At 43.1% G+C, this 23639-nt stretch overlaps 1 protein-coding gene across 1 annotated transcript in view; it reads right to left on the reverse strand.

The window, feature by feature from the left end:
• Positions 1-7095: 7095 nt before the first annotated feature.
• The window catches only part of AGBL1 (AGBL carboxypeptidase 1), a 267534-nt gene continuing 250990 nt past the window's right edge, over positions 7096-23639 (reverse strand). Inside the window, exon 23 of the mRNA XM_063169871.1 lies at positions 7096-8938. Coding sequence (XP_063025941.1) covers positions 8632-8938 — 307 coding nt within the window. The 3' untranslated portion in view covers positions 7096-8631. The remainder of the gene's footprint in view (positions 8939-23639) is intronic.

The raw sequence follows: 23639 nt of genomic DNA on the forward strand, positions 1-23639 counted from the left end.
CCCTCTCTCTTCTATCTTCCTACTTGATGAGGTGAAAAATTAATCATTCTGAATATGACAGGAATGCAGGATCAAATCCTGCAGTCGGTTGCTCTGGGGTAAAATCCCATTGAAAATTGTCTTTGGGGAATAAATTCGCTGTCAGATACCAAGGACCAGTGCACCATACCCGGCACACACACCCAGGATACAGCAAATATTTTTTTGCATCATACACATTAGAAAAAGCAGCTAGAAGAAGTCAAATCATTATTGGCAAATAATTTATTCAGCCACTGTCACGAAGGAATTAATCTTATCCATTATTCTCAAACATGACTCAACCAATTCCTGGAAATAACACAGCTAAAGCTTCTAGCTCTGAGCTGCAAACCCTAAGATTTAAATTCTTATTTAATTCCACAGCTCTTTCCCCCTTGTTATTATGTTCAACAGTGTGCTGCTGCTGTTCGTGTGCCAATGATACAAGGTTAGAAGGCTTAGACAGTTCAAAATGTTCTCTCTGCATCAGTAAAGCTAAAAAGTACAAAGCAGCTCTTACAACTGAGAGCACTCAGGCCATCTGGCACAGTGGCTTCAGTGTGAGCTCCCTGCTCCAGGGCTCTTGGCATCTACCTGGACATCAGCCACCAGAGAGAGAGCCCAGTCTGATCCCAGTTCCCTCTGGGATGCAGCCCCCCAGGCCGCCAGAATTCTCTGTATTCAGCTCTGGGGGAGTGAGACTGTCAGGGCAAAGGATGGGGTTACAGGGATGGGTGTGGGCAGCTCTGAAGCAGAGCCCTGTGCTGGAAAGGCTGAAGGTGAGGTTGGCAGATGTGATCACATAAATGAGGGTATATGAACATGGAGCTGCACTTCAACAAAGATATATGGGATTTTCTGAAAAAAAAAATCAAATGGATTTTCCATTGTATTTTCTTATTTAAGTAAAATAATGCCCTTCAAGCATGACTGAGGGATTTCTTCTTGGGGTGGGTTTAAAGCTAGGAGTCCTGTCTGATCTGGTAGTTTAACTTCACTCAGAAGTTAACAAGGCAAGGAATTAGCTCAACAAATGATCCTTTCCCAATATCTCAGGATGTAGATCCTGTGGGGGCACCTGCTTCTCTACGTTTACCCTGCACAGAATAATTTAAACTAAATCACAGAATCACAGGATGGGTAAGGTTGGAAGGGACCACTGGAGATCATCTGGTCCAACCTCCAAAGCACTCAGGACTGTGCCCAGATGGCTTTTGAATATCTCCAGGGAAGGAGAAGTCACAACCTCTCTGGACAAACTGTTCCATTGCTCAGGCACCCTCACAGGAAATGAATTCTTCCCCCTGTTCAGGTGGAACTTCCTGTGTTCCAGTTCTGCCCATTGCCTTTCACGCTATTTCTTGGCACCAGGAAGAAGAGCCTGGCTCCATCTCTGTGACACCCTCCCTTCAATACTGATAGACATTGACAAGGTTTTTTCTCATTCATCTCTTCTCCACATGCCTAACTTCTAGAAAGCTGAAGTCCTTGGAGATGAAACCTGTCTCTCATAAGTAATTCCTCAGCTAATGTGCACCTTCCTTACAAATACTTCACATAAACCATATTACTTTAATTCTTTATAAAAAGAAAGTATTCAAAGCTTTCCTAAAGCAAAGACATATGTTATCCTCTAAGCCAATTAGCCAATAAAAGAAAGGAATTAGATCAGCTTGACAAATCCATGTTGATTCTCTTTTACCACCTTCTTATCCTATAGCAGCTAATGAATTGTTTGTTTCATAATTTGTTGAGGTTTCTCTGTAGTGACTCAGCTTAGCTGGCTGATTTAAATTTCCTGTCTTTTCTTTTTTTCTTTTCTATCCACACAAACAAATACCCTATTTGCCCTTTTCAACTCTAAAGAACCCTCTTGATATAGGAGAAGTTCTTGAAGTCTATTCCTAAGTGTTCCCAGACTGTTTTCTCTGGACAGCCTGAAGGGGAATTCCCTCAGGTCAAGCAGTTTGAATTCACTCACTCAGTGTAAGAGTTCTTTAATTCACACCCCTTGGCTCTGGCCCATCCCCATACCCCAATCAGTGTGACTTTTGTTATATTTATCTAGCACTGACTGTTTTGATGATAAGAGTCAAATAGGCAATGATGACTCCAACCCTTTGCTCTCCTTCTGTGGTACATGGTTTTCCAGTTTTATTCCTTCTAGCATTTTTGTAGCATATTTATAGGATTTCTTTTTTTCCCCTTGTAGCCACTTCTAGTTTATTCTTTGCCAGGACCCTTCTGATTTCATCCACACGTGCTTTGGTGTCATTCTCATCTCATTCCTCGTCTGCTGCTGCTTGAACTTTCAAAAAACAATTAATTTTTTCATTTCAAGACATTAATGAGGTCCTCACACACTTTTGGTGTTTTTCTTTTGTTCTATTCTTCTTTCTGCCTTAGGAGATCTCGTCATTGCACCTCTGTTCTAATCTCTAAGTCAGTGCTTGCTGGCCTGTATTCCTTTTTCCTTGACTCAACCTACCAATTCCCCGTTGTTTCACAGCCAATTAATCCTTCTTCTGCTGTTCCTACTTTCTCTTTTCCATGTGTCTGGGAAGCTGATTAACTCATAGCTTGGTATATGTACTAAGGCTTTATATTCTTCCTGTTTAGCCCTCACACTCCTAGCCCTTGGGCAGAGACATTTCAGATGTTTACCAGATTGCTCCATTCTTCTCCCAAGTGCCTCATTTTCACCTCTATTAAATTTCCCATTTTCCTAACTCACTAACCAGCATGCTGCCTTGGTTCTTGGAAGACTGCTGCGCTGTAAAAAAAAAAAAAAAAACCCAAATTTTTTGTCGACGCTGTCCATGCTTTCACCTCAAGGATTTGTCTGGCCCACCTGTGGCACCTTCCACAGAGACCAAAGGAAACACAGCAGCCCCCTGGACAGGAGTTAGCAGCGATCCCAGCAATGGGCAGGATTTTTATTTCAGCGATGGCAGATATATGAAGGAAGCAACAATTAATCCTTCCTGTTTGCCTTCTCTAAGGATATCAAATTGTGTAGTAAACACTGGAGATTTAAACCTCTTTGTGACCCCTTTCACTGAAAATAAATATTAATAACCCCACTTCACAGACGGGGAAACAAACACAGCGAAGCTAAATGGCTTTTTATGGAAATGCCGAGGCAGAGGCAGGAGCTGCCAGAGCAAGCATGGAAACCATTCAGGGAGGGCCGTCAGTCAGGCCTTGAGGAGCAAGGGGGCAGAAAACAGGGTTGTGATTGCAATTACATCAGCTGGTGAGGAGCCAGCCCCTCGGTGCCCAGAGCTCAGTTAGCCAAAGGCTATGGCAGCTTGCTGACACTGGAGTTATTGCCAGAGCATCCAACTGATGATTGTTTTTAGTGGTAGATTTGTCTTCCCTCTCACTGCTCCATGCATGAGCTACAAGCAGCTTAATTAAAGGCTAAAAAAGCCCCTGGTGCTAAAATAGCTGCCTTGCCATCTTTCTGGAGATGGTGCTAGACTCGTAGCAGGGCACTTCTTTCTGCCTTCTCCTTTCTCTCTCACTCCCTCCTGTTCCCTCACTTTTTAAAAGTGAAATAAAAGAAGCAGGAAAAATAAAATATGAAGAAAGTAGCCACAAACTGCTCCATCAACAATAATATACCATGGATCTTCCAGGACCTGCCTGAGGATGTGATTCCCTGGAGAGAAAGCCCAAGGCCAGGGATGATAGAGGCTCAAGCCTCATGAAAAGCACTCACAGACCCCAGAGCACAATGCAGCGCTGAGGATACGGACTTGGCTGCCGTTTATGGAGTGGGGAATACAGTGGCAGATTTATTCTACAGTAAAGAGGGTTGTGTCTTGGTAGCACTAATACTGACACATTATCTGGGGACGGAAGAGGATGCACAAATAGGAACAATTCTCCCATTTCTCTGCCTGTGTCTCCCCCAAATGCCCCCTACTCCTATTTCCTCCTGTTCTCTTCATTCCTTTCCTTGCACTGAGTCCTCTCCTTCCTCTCTGATTTATACCTTATTTCTTTAACCTTGTCCTTCATCTTTTCCCAATGCAATTACATGGACAGGGTTTTTAGTTCTCCAAGATTTTGCATATTATCTTCAACTGGAGCCTTATGTCCAGCCCCTCTGCCTGGAAAACCATACAAGTGTTTTCAAACAGAGGGTCAAATCCTGCTCTCACTAAAACAGGAGTGAAAGTTGCCACACTGTAAGGAACAGGCCATGGGACAGGACGGGCTGGTAAAACCTGATAGAAGAGGCTTTTAAAATTATCCAGTACAGCTTAAAGAGAAATGTCCAAACAAATCATCGCTGCTCATCACTGAAGTGGAAACCAGTGATGGCAACTTCCACCACACCCCTGCACAGAGTAATTCCAGCTCCCCTCTCATGAGCTGAAATCAGCATAGAGCAAACACCTGGGCAGTTTTATATCCTTATTTCCCCCTCCTTATTCCAAAAACATTCACCCACTTTCACTACTACTATATTTGCCATCTTTATCTCACAATGGAACAGAAACTGGGAGAACAAACAAATTGGTCAAGAGCACATAAGAGATCTGTGGCGAAGAAAGAAATACGAGTGTCCCAGATTGCTGCCAAACAGTCTCTGACTCAGGCTTTGCATCTCTAAGGGATGGATAGGGGCAGTGGATCTTGTCCAAGGACAGATAAGACAGGAGATAGCTCTATCACCCACATCTCTGCTGTTTGGCAGCAGCAGAGAAGCAGTGGAGGAGCAGGGCTGCTGTCTTTCCCCCTCCTTAATCTGCTTCCTGCCTGCTTCAAAAACAACCCAGTGCACGGTTGTTTATTATTATTATCACTGTTATTTTCCAGAGTGCTGTAAAACTAGGGGATAGAGCACTCTGACAGCCTCATAACAAACAGCAGATAAAACTAATTAGATTTTGTTCTTCCTTCAGTTTGCTGACTTGATTCTTTTTTTTTCTTTTTATTGTTTAATTATTTATTTTTCAGCCCAGAGGTTTACACACACACACATGTATTTCACTAGGCACTGGCAAGGCATCCTTGGGATCATCTCTGGCAGGAAAGGGCTATTGTGGCCGGGAGACCCAAGAGCTGGTGAGGGGCTGAGACAGAGGGTGCAGTGTAGTGCAGGGCTCAGCTCAGCATCTTCCACCCACGTCATGTCAACTGCAGGGGGGAGGAAGGAGAGCACAGCCATTCACAGCCTCCAAGAGAGCCAGCGTGAGACAAAAAGCGTCAGTAAAAAAAAGTCAATGTGCCTGGCAGGAGCCCAAAGCTGCTGCAGCACTGGGGACCGGGCAGCGCCTCCAAGACACCATCTCTTCTGGCCACGATGGGAATATTTGGCTTGAGTCTCAACCTGACAGCCTTGCTGACTCTCGAGGAAGGAGAAAACGCTGGGGAGCAGGGCGGCTGCCCTCTCCTCGCTCTCTCCCTCGCTGTCTCGGTGGGCTGTTTCCGAGTTCTCTGGGATTAGCTAGCGGCAGCAGGGAAGGGCGCTGCTCTCGGCGCTCCGCGGGCTGCAGTGAGGTGACGGCCCCGGCGCAGGGGACAAGGGCTCCATTCACTGCGGGATACCGAACCAGAATGACAAGTGTGCAAGAATAAACAAGGCCGGAGTTAATCTAAAGTTGTTTTACACTTTGTTTTATTAAAGTCAATGCACTTCCGTTCCTCTGTGCAGAGCCTAGCTCTGCTTAATTACCATGACTCAGGGAGAATTTTAATAGCGCGGAGCGCGCAGCGCGCACGGAGGCATTCTCCTGACCTCTAGAGGTCTGTCAAAAGAAGAGGAGCGTCTGCTCCCTCTCTCCCAAGTTCCTGGGAGAAAAAAAAAAGGAGGCAGCCCACAAAACTGCTTTTCCTGGAGTTATCCAGGTGCCATTCCAAATGGTTGGTCACCCATGTGTCCCGCTGCACTTCCCCACCCTTGGGCAGGGGGTTTCTCCTGCCCGCTGCCTTCTGCAGCACCCTCACTTGCTGACAAGTTATTGGGCACAGGCATGGGATGCTGGCAGGGAGAAAAGAGTGACCAGGTTTTTGACACCACACAGCAGCATTTATGCAGGTGTGGTTGATGTACAGGGACACTGCTCCCAGCTCAGCTGCTGCATTTGGATAGCAGACACTGAAAACACCCCAAGGACTGTTGCCACATTTCTGTTCACAGAGAAAAGCAAGGCACAATTCTTCCCAAGGATTTCTGAGATTCACATTCTCTGAACCTCGGAGAAAGGGAAAACACAACTCTTATCACTTGCTGTGCCTGTGTTGTGCTGGGGTAGAATGCAATATGGAGATTGTTTATCCAAAGTGATGATGTTTTGTTTCCTTGGCCTATCAGGGTCAACTGTGTGTGTATGTTGGGACTGTTGGATGACAGTCACAAGATTCTGGACAGTGTGAGCACTTGTGAGCAGAGTGAGTGCTTGGCAGGTTCAGTTTAGATGAAATGTATATAGTATAGTATAATAAAGTAATTAATTAGCCTTCTGATATCCATGGAGCCCTCCTCATCATTCTCTCCCCTCCTTCAGAGTCGCCTTTGATTTACAATAGAGGACCTCTGCCATCTCCCCTTCTCCTGCAGCTCCTAGCACAGGGATCTCTGAAATGGTGCTACTGCTCATACACTTTTGGCTCCAAACACACATGGAAGATACATCTTTTATTATATCACAACTACTCCTGCACAGTTTAGTCACCAGCACAGAATTTCCCCACTGAACTGAATTTCCCCTAAGTTAAAAAAACTCAGAACAAAACAGCTAGAAAGCCAAATATTATAGCCCAAATATTTGCATCTCATTAAGGAAAATGCTGATTTTAGAAAGATTTCTTTGCAATACGGTTTACCACTGGCAAGCCCTGGTAGGCACCCTTCAGCTACTCTGGTGGCAGTGTTGGTACAGAAAGCAAAGTGGGTGCAAACATGCATGACACAGATATGTACAACAGCATTTTTACCCTGTGTTCTGGGGATGTGCTGTGTGCTGAACACCCCAGAGCATGGCTTTTGTATGCTGCCATCAGTACCCAGCACAGTGTCAAGCTTTTGTCATGCCAACAAACACCGGATTTTTAAGTTAATTATACACATACATTATTTCTTTATTAATAAGCTTTGAAGCAGTATTATACAAACTATTATAATGGGAACACCTGTTTCACCTCTTTTGTGTCCCTTCCCGTGAGCCACCCTTTTATTAAAATTCAGTATGGTGTGCAACAAGCTGCATGCTAAACCAAGCAGAACAGGACATCTGTACAGAGGCACACACCACACCTAATGAATTAGTCTGGGCTAAGAAGCTCAGCTTCTAAGGACCCAAGCTGCCTGCCTTTTGAGCAGCATCCTAGAGAGATAGAGACACAGGGAGCTCTTATGTGCTAGGGAAGATTTTAAGATCCGTGGATACTGAAAACCAAGCAGAACACGAAGAAGCTTTTTATCTAAAGAGCAACCTCCTGCTGGAAAATATTATCTAGGTGGTCTGAAGAAAGGTGCTCAGAAACACATCCGAGCATTTCATGTTCTGCACTAGGAATTCTCTTAAAAACCAGCATAAAACCAGGAAGATGACACAGTGCTTTTAATAATGCATCAATATTAATACTAATCATCACTGGTAATCACTGGAGTCCTTGCAGGCTGTAATGCTACACACACTCAGCACATTCATCCTTGTCCTTGAGCTTCACAAAGCAGTGACAGAGTTGGGAGCCTCTTGCATCCTAAAATTATCTCCATCTGGATTCAGGGTAATTCCTCATTTGCAGCAGCAGAGTCTAAGACACTTGGCAAGATCAGGCAATGTGAAGTGTGAGATGAAGTGACATGGCTTCATGCTTTAGAGATACAGAACACATGAGTGAGTTCTCTGTCTGTGCTGGATTCTCAGGAACTGGGAGGCAATTTTAGGAGAAATCTAATTTTTCTCCATTTGGAGATTAAAGAAACTGTTCTGATTGATGCTTGGGCTAAATTCACTCCTGGGTTTTGCCGCCATCACTAGTCTATTGGTGGATTTAGCTCAGGTTTCCAGAGGATCACTATGAATTGTCACTGCTGCTGTCCTTACTGTGGCACATTGGATTTCCCATGCTGTTGCTGAGACACAACCATCTCAGAAATATGCACAGCCTGACCCAACCTGTTGAATGCAGTGTAAAACTTCTGATCAGACAGAAATCAGAGACATGCTCTACAGCTCAAGAGAGAATGGCAACAGAGAGCTCTGCTGAAAGGCATCAATAACTGTCACTTCTCCAGGCAAAGGCTGCCTAAAATCAGAAAAAGAGAATCATCTCTGATTCCTTGGTCTCAGAATACTGTTCCTTAGGTCAATCTGTATGAAACCATGAGGCAGCCATGAAACTGGGGTTATGTTTAGGAATGGATGATCTCACATGGTACCACCTGGGCTGGTGGCCCCTCGCTCTGCCTCGGGTACAAAGTGTAAGGAGTCGTTCTCAGCAGATGTATGGATACAAATTACACAAACAGACAGTCAGCTCTCCATTCAGAACCAGGAGCAACACATCTGGGAAGGGTGCTGAAGCTGGCAAACAGGCAAACACGAGCAGTGACCCATTTTCTTGCTGCTCCGCAGGTCGCAGCCTCGCTCACACAGGGCTGCTCTCAAACCCACGGCACAGCCCAAGCGCTGATGAGCCCAGAGGAAGAGCTGTGCTGTTGGGTGCTGGCTGGCTGGAAATGTAGAGCCCCCTCAGAGCCCTGGAGCTGCATGTCTGTCCTGTGGTCACTCCTTCATCTTCTGTCTTGCCTTCCACACACGAGAGGCACTCCTGGATCTCCTGGTCTAGCTCCAAGAATTCCTCTTCACCATCAGAGCTACAGGCAGTGTCATAATCAATCTCTTCTGCACAAGGAGGTTCATCATCAGACTCCAGGCTGCTGTTACTGCACCTTCTGCAGAAAAACCACAAGAGAGACTGGATGTCACCAAAGGAGGAGCTGTTCTCAGGGGGAAGAGCAAGCAACAGGGAAATGCTTTTTCTGGGCTCAACCTTGGCTCTGTTAATAAGGGATGAGGTGGTACTAAACAAGCTCTGGTGTGGTTTTGTGTCTGTCTCACCTATGAAAGTGATAAAATGAAGAGTGATACTCACTGACCTCTCAGGAGTAAAGCATTATCATTCCCATCACTATTACGGTTATTGCTAATACAGAAACAGACTGCTTTACATACAGACAATACCATTCTTGCACTAACAAAGGTTGCAGAAGCTGCAATACAGCAGAGAAGAAGGTATTCAGTTTCCAGAAGGTTGCTGGTTTAATCATCATCCCCCTCGCTGTAGTTCCACATTTAGTGTAAGACCTAATTAATCCAGGTGGTTGAAGTGCTTTGGCATCTTTTCCTCCTGCTCTGTGGATGCTCAGAGCACTGCTAACAAGAGGCAGCACAAACACAAAACTGAGCCTCTTGGATCTTCAAGCACACTGGCTGCAGGGAGGGCAGAAACACCAGGAGAGGCTGTGTTTTGTGAAGAACATGGAAAGGCTTTGATAGCTTGACTTCCTGGGAAAGGGCCAAATTCAGAGTCAAGCCTGAATGGCTGAGGAAAAACTCTAAGTGGATGCCACAGCCACATCATCTGCCTCTCAGAAAGGCAGGTTTCCCCACCTTGGCCTCCTGCCATTTACCCAAAGGAATGGCCACAGGGGCTTTCCTTGCATGCCCCCTTTCAATGCACAGTGCATGAGGTTTGCCTGATGCAATATTTATGGCAGAAAAGTGACCACCAGACTAGATGGCTCTGGGGGTCCTTCTCCTCCCAGGCTGTCTGCATCCCATCTGGCTCTCAGCCCATCAGGGCAACTGGGCAATTTTTTGAGACCAGAAAGAAGCCTGTGTGATTTCAGTGCTGTCTGGGTCACAGTCAGGATGAATCAGGGGAAGAAGAGATACTGCATTTTTCACCTCCAGGTCAATGTTTTCAATCAGACTCAGAGCAGGGGGATGTATTGCTTTGGGGGACAGGGAAAGGAATAATAATATTCCACCTCTGGGCCAGAGTTTTTTCATTTGTCCCGAGCTGGAAGAGTGAATGGCTTGGCAGATGGAGCATACACAGCTTTAATGTGTGCTCTGCTCACTTACATGCCAGTAACCAGAATAATCTTCCAGCTTTCAGCTGTTACACAGCACGGCCAGCAAGTGATGTTTCAGAACATACCAAAGGTGTAAAGTATTGCTTTTGGGTGTATTGATCCCTCCCCTCTTCTGCACTCCAAGAAAGGTGTAAGATTTTCCTAGTTTTGAGACTCCAGATCTTAACTGCAGAGAATTCTGCAGCAGAAACAGGCAGTGTCAACCCACATCTCCTTCTCAGGCTGATCTCTGGCTTAGTTTACTTCAAAGGCTGGGTATAAAGGATTTTTTGAAAGCTTAATAGAGCTGTACAGCTTAAAAATAAATAAAAGAATAATTATGCACTTTTACAGTTTCTGGCTCTACTTCAGTCTGCTCAGAAATCTGGGTCAGGAAGAACTCATACTGAAAATGAGGATGTGACATGAAACAAAACAAACAAACCAGGACAATCCTCCCAGCACAAACAGCAACAGTGATGGTCCCAGCAGAGTCTGACCAGTGGGTTTGATTTCTTCTTTTAATTTCCATATGCAGGCATTGCATGAATTACCATGATACTGAGTACCTATGATAATGTTCAAAGCTGACTAAACCCAGGGGAACCAGAATTTTCATTTATAAGCCCTGCTCTTGCCGATTTGCAATCAAAAAGAACCAAAGCATACCTACCTTCAATATTGCACTTGTACATTTTTAAGGAGCTGCTAATGCCATTGGGACGGAACATAGCTGTTACGCAACTCACTGATATTTTACAGATGGAGACGCTTGCAACCCAGGAACTGAAGGTCAAACATTTGCATTAACAGGATAATTGAGGGGGGAAAAGGTCCCTATTATTACTTAAATCTGGGAAGCCAAATAACAGGATCTTCTGAATTTTTCAGTAATTAAAGTGATTTTAGGGCTGTGTTTCTGACAAAAAATGGAAAACGCCTCCTACCACAAAAACATTTTGCTAATGAAGGGAAGTCTGGAAGACAACAAACAGAGAATGAAAGGCAAAAAGTACAAAACTACCATTTCTTTACATTGAAGACTGAAGGGATATTATTTAGGAAGCAAGCACTTATTCATAAAACATTTGCCACCATCACAGGTCTCACAGTGAGCTACCAAACAGCAAAGGGATGGCACCAGCCTCCCCCTGCTGCCAGCACAGGCTGCAGTCACACTGCTGACTTCAAAGTTGAGAGAATCTTCATCACATTAACAAACTCTACAAACCACTGCACTGTATGGAACTTTACATCCCAATAACTCACTTTCTGCCGCAGAGAGATTTAAAACACATTAAAATGTGTTTTACACATTTTACAGAGCAACACAAATGGGCTGGTTCCTAGCAGCAGGTTCTTCTGAAAGAGAGAAAGTGGCGGCATGTGGCACGTGGAGGAGCCAGCCAGTTCCACCAACCAAGGGCCACTACTTGCATTGCTTCCCCACATCACAGAGACCTTCCATGCAAATGGTGAAACATGGTAAGGAACAGGACCGCCAACATCTATTGACTATTGCGTTCTTCCCCAACAGAGTTTTGGGGGTTTGTTTGTTTGTTTTTGATCTGATCTTTAAAAGCTGAAAAAGAATTAGCGCGACAAAAAAGGAAACAAAAAACCAAAAGCGAAACAGCAACAAAAAACCTACCCAGGAGACATGAAACATATTTATCAAAGAATAATGATGTTGTCTTGCAGAAGGTAAACAAAGAGGAAAACCAATGACACTACATTATAGAAATTCAAGACAAATGTAGAGTATGAATACCACTGAACATGAACACAATGCAGAGGAGAGGGGGGAAGGCTGATAAATATATTCTACAGCCATCAGTCCCCCAGCTTTCACAATAAAACATGGACACATTTGGTTGATCTTCAAAACCTATGGCCTCATAGCCCCCATCTATTCCAGCTGATGGGAACCACAGCAGCAATTTGCAGCTTCATGATGTGATAAATAGAATTTCTTTGTTTTGATTTTTAATTTGCATATTTACTCAGATATGACTTAATCTTAATTAGTTCTCCTCTTCTATGTGGGTGTGTTTTTTTGTTTGCTCAGTTTTGGAAAGCAAGCAAGATTTGGTTCCCTGTAAAATAATTCTGGGTTTTTTGCTGGCTTAATGGGAGGAGAAGGAGAAGGGAGCCCAGTGCCTCCTTGCACAAATGGAACTTTGTGGTATGACTGGGAAACACCTCTTTTAGGTGCCTGCTGCCAACCCCTCATTCTGAGTCAGCCTGCTAGGACACAGCTGGGGAGAAAGCTCTCATGTCAGCTGTCCTGCTGAGCCACACCTCAGAACACACACTCTGCAGCTGTGGTGATAAACCAGAGCTGCACACTGCACATGGGCATGAGTGGCATCTCTCCTCCATACTTAATTTTCATCGACTCGTACATGGAAAAAACTAGAGAACCCCTGAGTAATTTCTAGCGATTTTTCACTCACGTTTTGCATTTGTGGCAGGTCACTCACTCTCTGTGTATTCTGCTGGCTGGCTCAAAATAGAACCTTTCATTTATTTCTGCTGGAAAGAATGGGCACTGACAACTGTCCCTCTTAGGGAATCTGTGGCTGATGCTCAGGGTTTCTGCTTGACCTTCACTTGACAGCCCTCACAGTTGCAATGCATTACAGAAGGAAGTGGAGCATTTACTTTTCTTTCATATTGCTCCTCTCACTGTTGAATTTCGTTGCAGAGAGAAACTGGAAGTGGGAGGGTTCAAATGCATCACATAAAAAGGAGAAAAAAGCTGAAGCTGGAGACCACTGCTGGTCATGGTCATACCAATGATTCTCTCTGAAGGATGTATCAACAAACAAGCAAACATGTCCTCAGCCTCTCTCTGCAATGAAAAATAACCTCCCAGCATAACCACCCTGCCTGTAACCCTATTTTCTCCTTGTGTTAAACCTTCTCTCCATCATGGGGCATGTCCCAGTTCTTTGGAAGCTGCCCAAAGCAGGGATGTGGCTGTATATAATGATCCAAGCACATCTCTGATACAGCTCATAGACTGAATAAGGCAGGAAATAGCTTTACTGAAATTTTTCAAGAGATGAGGCATTCTTGTGTGTGAACAGAAAACAGAAAAAAAGATTTTTATGTGATTTAACAGGCCAAGTTCTCCACAGTTACAGCATTCACATGAAAGGTGTGGTTTTCCCCCACTCAGGCAGGGAGTGGAGAGCCCAGGATGTTTCCTGACCACAATTATCACCTGTGCAGAAGGGGAATTGCCCATTATTTTCCAAAGAAGTTTTACCTATTGTATGAACAGTTACCAGTGCTGGTAAATAATGTGTCCTGAAGCTTTAAAGATATGCTGCCCTCTCCATAGTGATTTGGAATTGCCTTGCCCTTCTGGCTTTCTGACATTAAAATTCCATCTACATCACCAAATCTAAAAGGGATGTGTGGTCCTGCACTGTTTTGCTTTTGAGGAAACCATATGTTTTATTAAAAGCAGGAACACTGCTTCTGAAGGCTTGTAATGAATCTAAAATGAACCTTAAGCAGACACATTTGCAGTAATCCCAGAGTACAATTCTGCCTTTAATTGCTTCAATAAAGTAGTATTTTAGGACATAAATGAAACAACTATGATGCTTGCAGGTAATTACACCTGTAAGAAATACGCTACAGCAACAAGATGCCAGCAAGGAAGGGCTTTAATTTGCCCTTTGTGTCTGGATTCGGTTGCTACAAGATGCCTTGCACACCTTGTAATGACTTTCTAATTTCTCCTTGGCTGCTGAGCAGCTCCCCAGACAGCAGCCTAGCACCCTCCTGCCTGAGGAATGCCAGACAAGGATCTGTTTAGTCCCTGACCTCACCGAGGGAGGGGACCAGCTCTGTCCTGATGCAAGATGACTCCAGCTTTGGGAGCTATTGCTTTACCCTATTGTTGCTGCACAGCAAACACTAATGATAATTTTGTAGACTCCCAAGGGACTTCCCTTCCCAAAGACCCTTTGACAAGGACTTTTGCATCACACATCTCCTGAGAAAGTGTGTGCTCAGCCCAAGGCAGTGCCAGGCACCCTGGCTCTCAGCCCACCACAGCCCATCCTTTCACCAGCAATATAAACGTAATTAAACATGGTCTTGAATCCTGTTTGCTGTGCCTGAGACATGTTTGGACTTGTTCTGAGTGTAGGTTGATGTTTTTGGTTTTTTTTTCCTTTTTTCTCCCTGCTGCAAATAGCCAAGAGAAAGGTGCAATTCATCGCTAAGGCTCGAACTAATTAGTTTTTCAGAAGTTCCCAGGCTAATTGTAGACGGCAATATTTCTAATTGATTTGGCCAGATTAGAAATGGGTGTCTGGTGCACCAGTTAGATAAGTAAAGGGCAAATGGGTTTTATTTAGAAAAGAAGACAGCTTGTAAATAAAAGGAGAGCACAAAGAGGAAGAAACAGGCTGACTCCTGGCCAATACTGTCCCCTAATGTTCATTCGGGCTTGCAACAATTTAGCCCTGGGTCAGCAATTCACTTGCATCTACCATAAACTGTTCTTGTTCCCAGGAATGGCTGCCTCCAACAGCAGTGAGAATGTGGCTGATGATGGTGTAGGGGCAGGGGAGGTGCTGGGCACACACCTCTCATCACAGTTTTCCATTTCCATCTTAGGAAATGGAAAAGCCTTCAATGAAGGCAGAGAACTGCATTTAATTGAATTACACCACGCCATTGGGACAGCTTTGATCTTTCTGTGAAAGATGAGCTTGCAGACAGGACAAGAAGGCATTTTTCTCTCATTTGAAGGGTAGCTGACATTGCATCACATTCCTGGGTTCCAGGTATCTCAGCTCAAGATCCAGGTGTGCTTCCAATGCTAACCAATAAAATTCACATATAGCTGGTCTTCAGACTTGCAGGATGGAAAAGCTGCTGAGGGGCCAGAGGCTGTGGATTCAGTCTTATGAACAATCATTAATTTCCTCCTAATGGAAGACCAATCTATATATCAGAGCAGGGCAAACACTGCATCTTTAGCATTCTTATAGCTGTAGGCTTGTAAGCATTAATAAAACCCAGTGACTTGAACAGATACAAGTCAGCCACGAAATTAAGCTCTGGCAGTTGCTGCAGACCGCAAACATAATGAGTTTTTCTTCTCTCACCCTTAGACTGTTCTTAGATCTTGTATATATGTTTTTTTTCTTTAAATACATTCACATTTCAGCACAGGAAAGCACCATCCTGTGGGTATTTTATGAAAGATTTGTGAACTGGCATATTCATTTTGGTTTGTGATGATGTTTTCTTTCACATGGTACAATACCTGGCTTGGACAAACCATTAATAATTCCATTAATCTGCTGCTTGCAAGGGCAGATATGAACAGAACAGCTGCATCCCCACCACCACTGACAGGCTAAACCAGGGTACAATTTCCACTTATTATGGTGTGGCGTTAATTTTAAAAGAACCTAAGCGTGGAAAACTCTGACTTCACCTCCACAGACATTCCAGGCAACCTGTTAAATTTCAGTCACACCAAGCAAGTTCAGCCACTCCACCCAAGCTGGGGGAACAGCTCATTCACCCAAAACTGGCATCCAGCACCAGCTTTTGTGTTAATTCCTTGGCAATATGAGATATGCCTGAAGAAATATCGAGACCTGACTGCCCATGTCTGTACAGCACCATATTCCTGACATTTGGGCCAAAATCCCAAGCACCAGGGCTCAAGCCCTGGGATACAAATTTTAAGCAAGTTGAAGACTTTTATTAGAATCATATGTGATACATTTTTTGTGATATATTCAGGCATTGTTGGGAAAAAAAAAAACCTTAGAGTGTTTTGGGAAAGCACAGGCCATATGTTGCTTTTTAGATCCATATTACACTGCAACTTGGTGTTTATTTAAGGGATGGCTTAATACCAGGTCCACTGTGATCTTGTTATATTCCTTAAAAATGAGATATACTCACAGGGAACAGAAGATGGCTGATGTAAAATAGATGGAATAATACCCATCTACCAGGCAGCACAAGTAATGGCTTGGATTAAGAGTTTAAGGATCAGAGGAAATGCTTCCAAACCAGGTAAATTTTGGCTTTCTACAGCTTAAGCTTCCTATGGAAATATGAGCAGTCAAGGCTCCTTGTATGGGAAGATATTTAGTGAGACTACCAGAACTCATTAGGATACTAAATAATGAAAGAGTTGCTGAAAATATGATTTTGAAAGTGTTTGAGAGCTTTTCTCACAGTGTCTCTATCTCAAGCAATTTCTTCTCAAAAAGATAATCATGTTATTGATGATACTTAGCAGTCCAGCCAAAAGTAATACAGGAAGATTATTGGAATCCTTGTAATTGCTTTTAGATGCTTCCAGTAGTTGAGATATTGGCACTGTGCGTGGGGAAAGAAATGTAGAAAGATTTTGGCTTAGATGCTAAAAAATTGTACTGCTGAGGATAAAGAATGTAAAGGCAGGCAGGTTCTCCTGAGACCTTTTTTCCCTTGGTGCTCTTTCACATAATTCCACTGACTCTATCCAAGCTGTATAAGTGGTTCTATATATTTAATTTCAAAAGTCCAAGTTTTATATGTATATATCCCTTAGTTCTCTCTGGGCAACTTAAAGGATTTGGGATTTTGAAAGCAAAATGTTATAAGATGACCAAGACACGTCTAGCCTGTGCCTTAGTTACATATCTGTCCTATGTGCAAGGTGTTTTTGGGTCAGATAAATACACATGCAAATATCTGTTTGCACAGAAGATGACAGATAGATATCTAATTACTTGACTGAACTAATAATTGCTGTAAATTACTAATTTCCAACCACTACACCCCGTGAAGAAGAAAAAAAAACCTCTTGGTTGCTAGTTTTTCTTCATGAAAATGTATTTTTAGCTGATACCCACTCTGATGTTTCAGAGAATCTATAGCAGAGGACAAATTATGAGGTTAAATTATTATAATTTATATGTGTCCACGTATGTAAATAAGCTTAAACAAGCACGTAAATACAGCACCATCACTTATCTACCTCTCCTTAAAGACAGATAAATAACAGATATATGCACATTATACACACACCCAGACACCCACACATGCACTCAGTTATGTGGTTTGCTCTGTATTCAGAGCACAGTTTTCATTACAAGACATGGGAGGTCTCAGGAGATGCTCCCACAGCTCCCTGAGAAATAACAATAGGTGATCACTGAACCTTGATGCTGCTGCATTCAAGTGGAAGCAACCTGAGGGAAAGAGCTGCTTGTGACCAGAGCAAAGCAATTCTTTGACTCCAGTCCCCAGGTGAGTGTTGACAAAGCAGGAGTTCACCTGAAAGGGAAATTAGACCATCTGTGTAGGACTGGCAGCGACTGACAGAATGAGAGGGCACAGTCCTAAGCTGTGCCAAGGGAAATATAGGTTGGATGTTATAGGTTGGTATTATTATTAAAGTTTTTTACAGAAAGGGTGATAAAGTTCTGGAATGGCTGCCTGGGGAGGTGGTGGAGTCACCATCCTTGGATGTGTCTAAAAAGAGACTGGATGTGGCACTGGGTGCCAGGGTTTAGTTGAGGTGTTGGGGCTGGGTTGGACTTGATGATCTTGAAGGTCTCTTCCAACCTTGTGGTTCTGTGGCTTGAGATATGTTAGGATGGTCAAGAGGCAGGCAGAAATGGTTGAGTAAAACATCCAGTGTTATCAGCTGTTTGGGAGCTTAAAGCAAGACTGTGGCTAAAGTTAAGATCTTGGATTCTCAGTAAGGAAATCAGGACATTTTCCTATTCCACATGGACCTGACTCGTTCTTGTACCTCTTAAAGTAAGGAACACACATTTTTAGAAACCACTCTAATTTTTTCCACAATCTTGTGCTTCAAATGCGTAAAGAACAGGTGGGACCAAAAATACTCAACTCGGGTAAAGAGAATGATTCTTGTTCTGAAGCACCCAGAGAAGGGACGGGGTATGGCAATGCATGGAGGTTCAACAGCTGTTCTTCCACTGAATTCTGCTTTTGAGGAAAGGCTTCAGACAAATCTCAGCTTAAGTGCCACAGAAAATAATTCTTGGAGTGCACTGAAGGCAGTTAAGGCCAACATGATGGCAAAGCCCTGAAGCCTCAGAGCTTCCAGGTGATGAACATCATTTAACACGGCCACCTCTCAAAGTGACTTTGCCTATGGTCCTTTACCAAGGTCTAGTGTTATCACAGATTTCTTGGAATGGATCCAACACAAATCTGCAAAGTCACAATCCTCCTAAAAGTTACACATCTCATTCAGGGGTGCTCATCATAACTGATCTGAGAAACCTCCTGTATTGTAAAAAGTTCTGACACTGATATGGAACTTTTGGTCTCTCATCCTTTCCTGAGGAGAACAAATATATTTAATCAATATTATAGTTGGGGGGGAAGAGAGAGACCCTGTGTGTACCCATAAGAATGAAAGACAGCAAGGGCAAGGTCAAAGAAATCTATTGTGCCTTTAAAGCAGATTGAAGTGGAGTTTATAGCAGAAACATCTGATGAAGTATGTCTGATCATAAATAATCAACAATAGATGCAGCTTAAAACTTCAGCCTCTGCCCTCATCCTAAATCTCTTCTCAGACATAATGAGATTCAGATAAAACAAATCTGAATACTCGTGTTCAATATCTTTCAAAACATTCTGATCAATTATGTTTTTAACACCATATGGACCCAACTCCAAAACCTTGCTTAACCTCGCTCATTACACAGCTGATTTGCATATGCTTTGGACTCCATTAAGGACAACAAAAAATGTCATCTATTGCATATAAAAGTGGCAACACTTGCTAATTCCCTGATCTTGCCAAAGCCCTGCCAGATGTTTCATGAAGAATAGCAAATATTTCATTATGTTCTCCCTGCTTCCTAAAATTTGTCTGTCAGGAACTGCAAGGATGAACAAGAAAAACAACAGGCATGGAGAGCTGACAAAAACATGAAGCATCAGTTTCAACCTATTTCAGAGCTCAAATGGGGTTCTAAAGGGATTCTGTGTGCCAGGAGGACCTTCCAGCCAGGAAAATATGACTCCCAGTAAAGAGAGGAAAGAGGAAAACAACCATTTGCTCTGATCTAAGGAGACAGCATTGCCTTGCAAAAAGAACAGAGTAAAGCACATATAAAAGTTGCCATTGCTGTTTGTTGTACAAGAGATCTCCAAATTCTCTTCTGTGTTCCTGTTGTAGGTATTTAATAATGTTTCACCTATATAACAGGCAGATGCAGTTTCCAAATGAATCCATTTGTAGCTAGTAGCATCTATCAACTCCCAGCAGGGAACATTTTTTAAAATCGCTGTTAACATGACTATTTTCTGAATATTTTATAAAAACCAAATTTCAAATGCCTGCCAAAATATTCTATGTGTTTTACCTGAAAGTTGCAATTATATTTTCTTTCTTTTTTCTGTATGTGAATATATATGTCTATATTTATATATGCTTACATAAATTCTAAAAAGAACACTAACCCACCATGGAAGCAAGCATATCCTGAGTGAAAGCTGAAGCAACATAAACTGACAAAAGTATTCATTTAATTATGGTGAGACATGTATTTGGATGGATGGGGCAAATTATAGCACAGCTTGCAGAGCAGTGAAACAATCACTTTATAGAGAACCACCCTGAGCATTTAACGTCACTCTCTGACTTACAACTAAAAATGATAAAAGGTCAGTTCTTGTGCACAGTGTAAGTGACTGAAAAAATATGTCAGGCTGTACATCAAAAGAAAATTAAATCATGAGGTTAAAACACTTGGTTTTCAAAGATACAGGTTCTGTATTCATTGGGCTTGCAGTCACTGTGAGCAAACTGCTTTTCTCTCTTTTCCCCAATTCCCCAGTAATGGGGACACATAAGGCTCCATCACTGCAGAGCCAAGGTGTGTCTGAAGCCTTCCAACACCTGCCTAGTCCAAATGAGGGTGCAGAGCTCTTTAATTGCATCTTCTATGCGTGTGCCCTTCTCTCCTCTGAAAGCAGTGACAAAAAGAGTGCTTAACCTTGCTGAGCAAGGTCCGAAGAGGTGCTAAACCTCACTGAGTTTGGTGCAAAAACTCCTCTCAACAAGTGGCTTCAGCAAAGTAGCAAGCTTCCAGATCCATTAGGGACAGAAGTCAGTGTTCTTGATTTTGCCAGACAGGAATGAAGAGTTTAGCTGGAGGAATGATGAGGATGCAGGACTCCTGTTGACATCAAGAGCGGGGAGAGATGCTCGGTGACACCAAGGATTAGCTGCCAGATCATATTTTGAAAGAGAAATGCTGTAATTCTTGCAGTTCTGAAAACAAGTAACGTCAGAAAAGTGGAGATTGTTTAGAAGGGAAAGAAACAGCCAAAAGCTGCCAGATTTTCTGTACCCAGTGTGATTTTAAAGTGCCCAGCAATCCTGGCTGCCAGATCCAGCTCAAGCAAGCAAAGGTTGAGGACTTGTGCACAATGGTTCCACTGGACCTGAAAACCTCATTAGTCACAAAATCTTGTATTTCTTGGCATTTGCCTTTGTAGTTATCTTTTCCTAGCTCCTCATTTTGTCTCTGCTTCAGAAATCTGCTTATTGCACCAAAATTAAGTGGCATCTGCTCTTCTCATGGTGGATTCTGTCTTCCAGGAACTGAAACACCAGCTGAAGAGCAGGTCCTGAGTTGTTCTGGCTCATAAGTTGTCACTAAGTTGTGGAAAGAGCCCACAGAAATTACATTTTCCAGCGCAAACAGCACAGATCCAAGTGCTAGAATATACAAACACACTTCACAGAGGGGATGCATTTAGGAAGGTTATTTTCATGGATACATACAGGGTTCTTGATTGATGTGTTCTGTGATAGAATCTCTTCCTTCCCCACCAGATCATCACGGCCTCATTTTCTCTACAGATATTTCTGCTGCACCAGCAATAATGAGGTACCCCCACAGGAACATTTCAAGTAACACAAACCCTTAAAATACCCTTGCATGATGCGGAGGGGCCCAGGCTCTTGGAATGATGGAGATAATGGAATGTGGAGTAGCTGCAGCCAAGCCAGGCTGCTGCTGACTTTACCCTGAGTTTCCCAGGCTCACACTGGACTTTCTCCTTTTCTGCACAGCCAACCCAGAGATAAACTGTGTCAGATTTAATGGTGCATGATACAGGCAATTCAGTATCAAGGAGAGGCGGGAAAGAAAGCATTTCTGAGGCAAGATGGGTTATCAGCCCAGCTCAAAAAGCAACCCATCAAGAAACACTGCCAAGGAGACTTCAGAAATCTATAATTTAGGTGTTACCTTAAGCCTGAAACTTTGTTTGGAAATTTCATACTTCTCACAAGCAGACTGGCAAAGCCCAGAAGGATCAGACCAGCTATCAGTCCAGATGACAAAGTAATACACTTAGTGTATATCAAGTGCTGTGCACATGAAAAGTACAGGAAAGATGGCAACATTATACAGTTTTATCCTGCAAGGAATCAAAGCTGTTATTACACAGCAGTTTTCCAAGGGCTATTACACTCCATTGCTTACCCACCAATCAGCTCACCTTACTGGGCTTCCCAACAGTATGAATCACTTTTAAATAACAATGCATTTGCTTTACATACAAACTTTGCAGCCTGAAACACCCCATACTGCTTTCTGAAAAGGGAAGAAGCCTGAAGATTTATCAGGAACAGGGCTGTTGATGTGCAGGAAGCTGCAGCAGCATGTCCCAGCTGAGCAGCTGAGCTCCTGAACAGCATCATTCACCACTAATTTTGTAGCCATTTCTGAGGCAGGCAATGACACTTTACTTTAAATCTTGTCATTTTTTAGAACAGAAGGCAAAGAATTCTAAAGTCAGTCAACAACCGGTGCAAAAATTTTAAGGAACTGTAGAAAAGAGAAATATGCCCTGTGTCAAAACTTGGCAAAGATGAAAGCCCTAGATCCCCAATTCTTAATACTCAGAGTATTTCTTGGTTTGCAAGTGAATAAAGATTGCTGTGCAAGGACAATCCTTCCATGGAATCACTTAATGATCTGGGTTGGAAGGGACCTTAAAGATAATCTTGTTCCAATCCTCCTTTCATTGCCAGGAACATTTTCCACTAGATCCGGTTGCTCAAAGCCTCATCCAACCTGACCTTGAACACTTCCAGGGATGGGGATCATTGGTTGATGATTACAACAGCAGTGAGAGCCTGTGGAACCTTTCATGCCAGCCTCACACCCTCACTCCAGAGATGGGTCCTGTGGCAAGGCAGGGTGCAAACTGCAGTCACTGCCAGTTGCATTTCTCTGACACACACACGTTTGCTGGAACTGTCTGCTGTGAGTTTAGTAGGAAAAGGCTCAGAATTAAATACACAATTAAGGTTGTATTAACCTAAGCTGCTAAGGGTGAATTCCACAAGCAAAATGTGTAAATTATGTGTCCAAAGATCTGTGACTATGCAGGAGCCCAGCCAAGCACCCCAAACCAATAGCTTTAACCTCTGGAGGTGTTTCCTCCCACTCCTTCATGCTATTATAGACATTCCCCACACAAGAGAGGTCCATGAGGAGACAATCAAGAGAAAATAAAATTTCCTGAGCTGTCTACTCCCTTGCTGCTTTCAAGGTCTCCCCATCCCAGAAGTTTCACATATCCTTGTCCCACACTACTCCCTATAGTCAGGAAATGCCCAATATTTCTCTCCTTACAGAGGGTCTCCTTTAAGATGGATTAAACTAAAACTCCTTAAACACAGACCTGTCAATTTCCTCTGCTGGAGACTTTGGATTTAGATATCTTTGCTCTACTGGAAAATATCCACTGATAACAAGCAATTATTATTATGAGATACATCCTTAGAGATAGAAACTGGCTGCTAGGAAAGACTGAAATGAAGGGAAGAGGAGAAAAATAAAAATACTGTTTCCACTTACCCTGACAGGGATTTAATCACCTTCCCAGCATGACATATCAAGAGTCCTTGGACAACCTCCTGAACAAGACTCAATTGACACCTATAATGTAAAGCACTTGATTTTCTCACGATAACATTAAGCATCATTACTAGAAATGGATGATACAGTTCAAAGCTAATTTCAAATTTAATTTGAAACCATTAAATATATATGTAATTGCCTCTTCCCACAAACCAGCATTTGGGCCCTGAAGGCAGCATCCATAGTAAACTAAAAGACAGTATGTGAAGCTCTTTCTGTGAGAATTAACAAGTGTGCATGGGATGCAACGATTTATAAAATACATACATGAGGCCTCTATTAGGAAGAACTGAAATCAAACATTGTGTGATTAGGGCTGTTTTAAAGCAATAACTGTAGTGGGGAGGAGGTGCTGTAGGAGAGGAACAGAGGGTTAATGTGCTCTGCTCTTCTTGCCAATGCTGTGGACCTGAATGTTCAAGTCAAGATGGAAAAAACCGAGCAAACCAACTGTGGCGTATTCCAGAAGGACTTTGGGGTGCATCATGAATCCTCAGAGAGTTCAGAGCACAAGCAGACGGTGCTGGACAAGCAGCAGACCCCTGAGA

The sequence above is a fragment of the Melospiza melodia genome, chromosome 15, assembly GCF_035770615.1.
Source record: "Melospiza melodia melodia isolate bMelMel2 chromosome 15, bMelMel2.pri, whole genome shotgun sequence".
NCBI lineage: Eukaryota > Metazoa > Chordata > Aves > Passeriformes > Passerellidae > Melospiza > Melospiza melodia.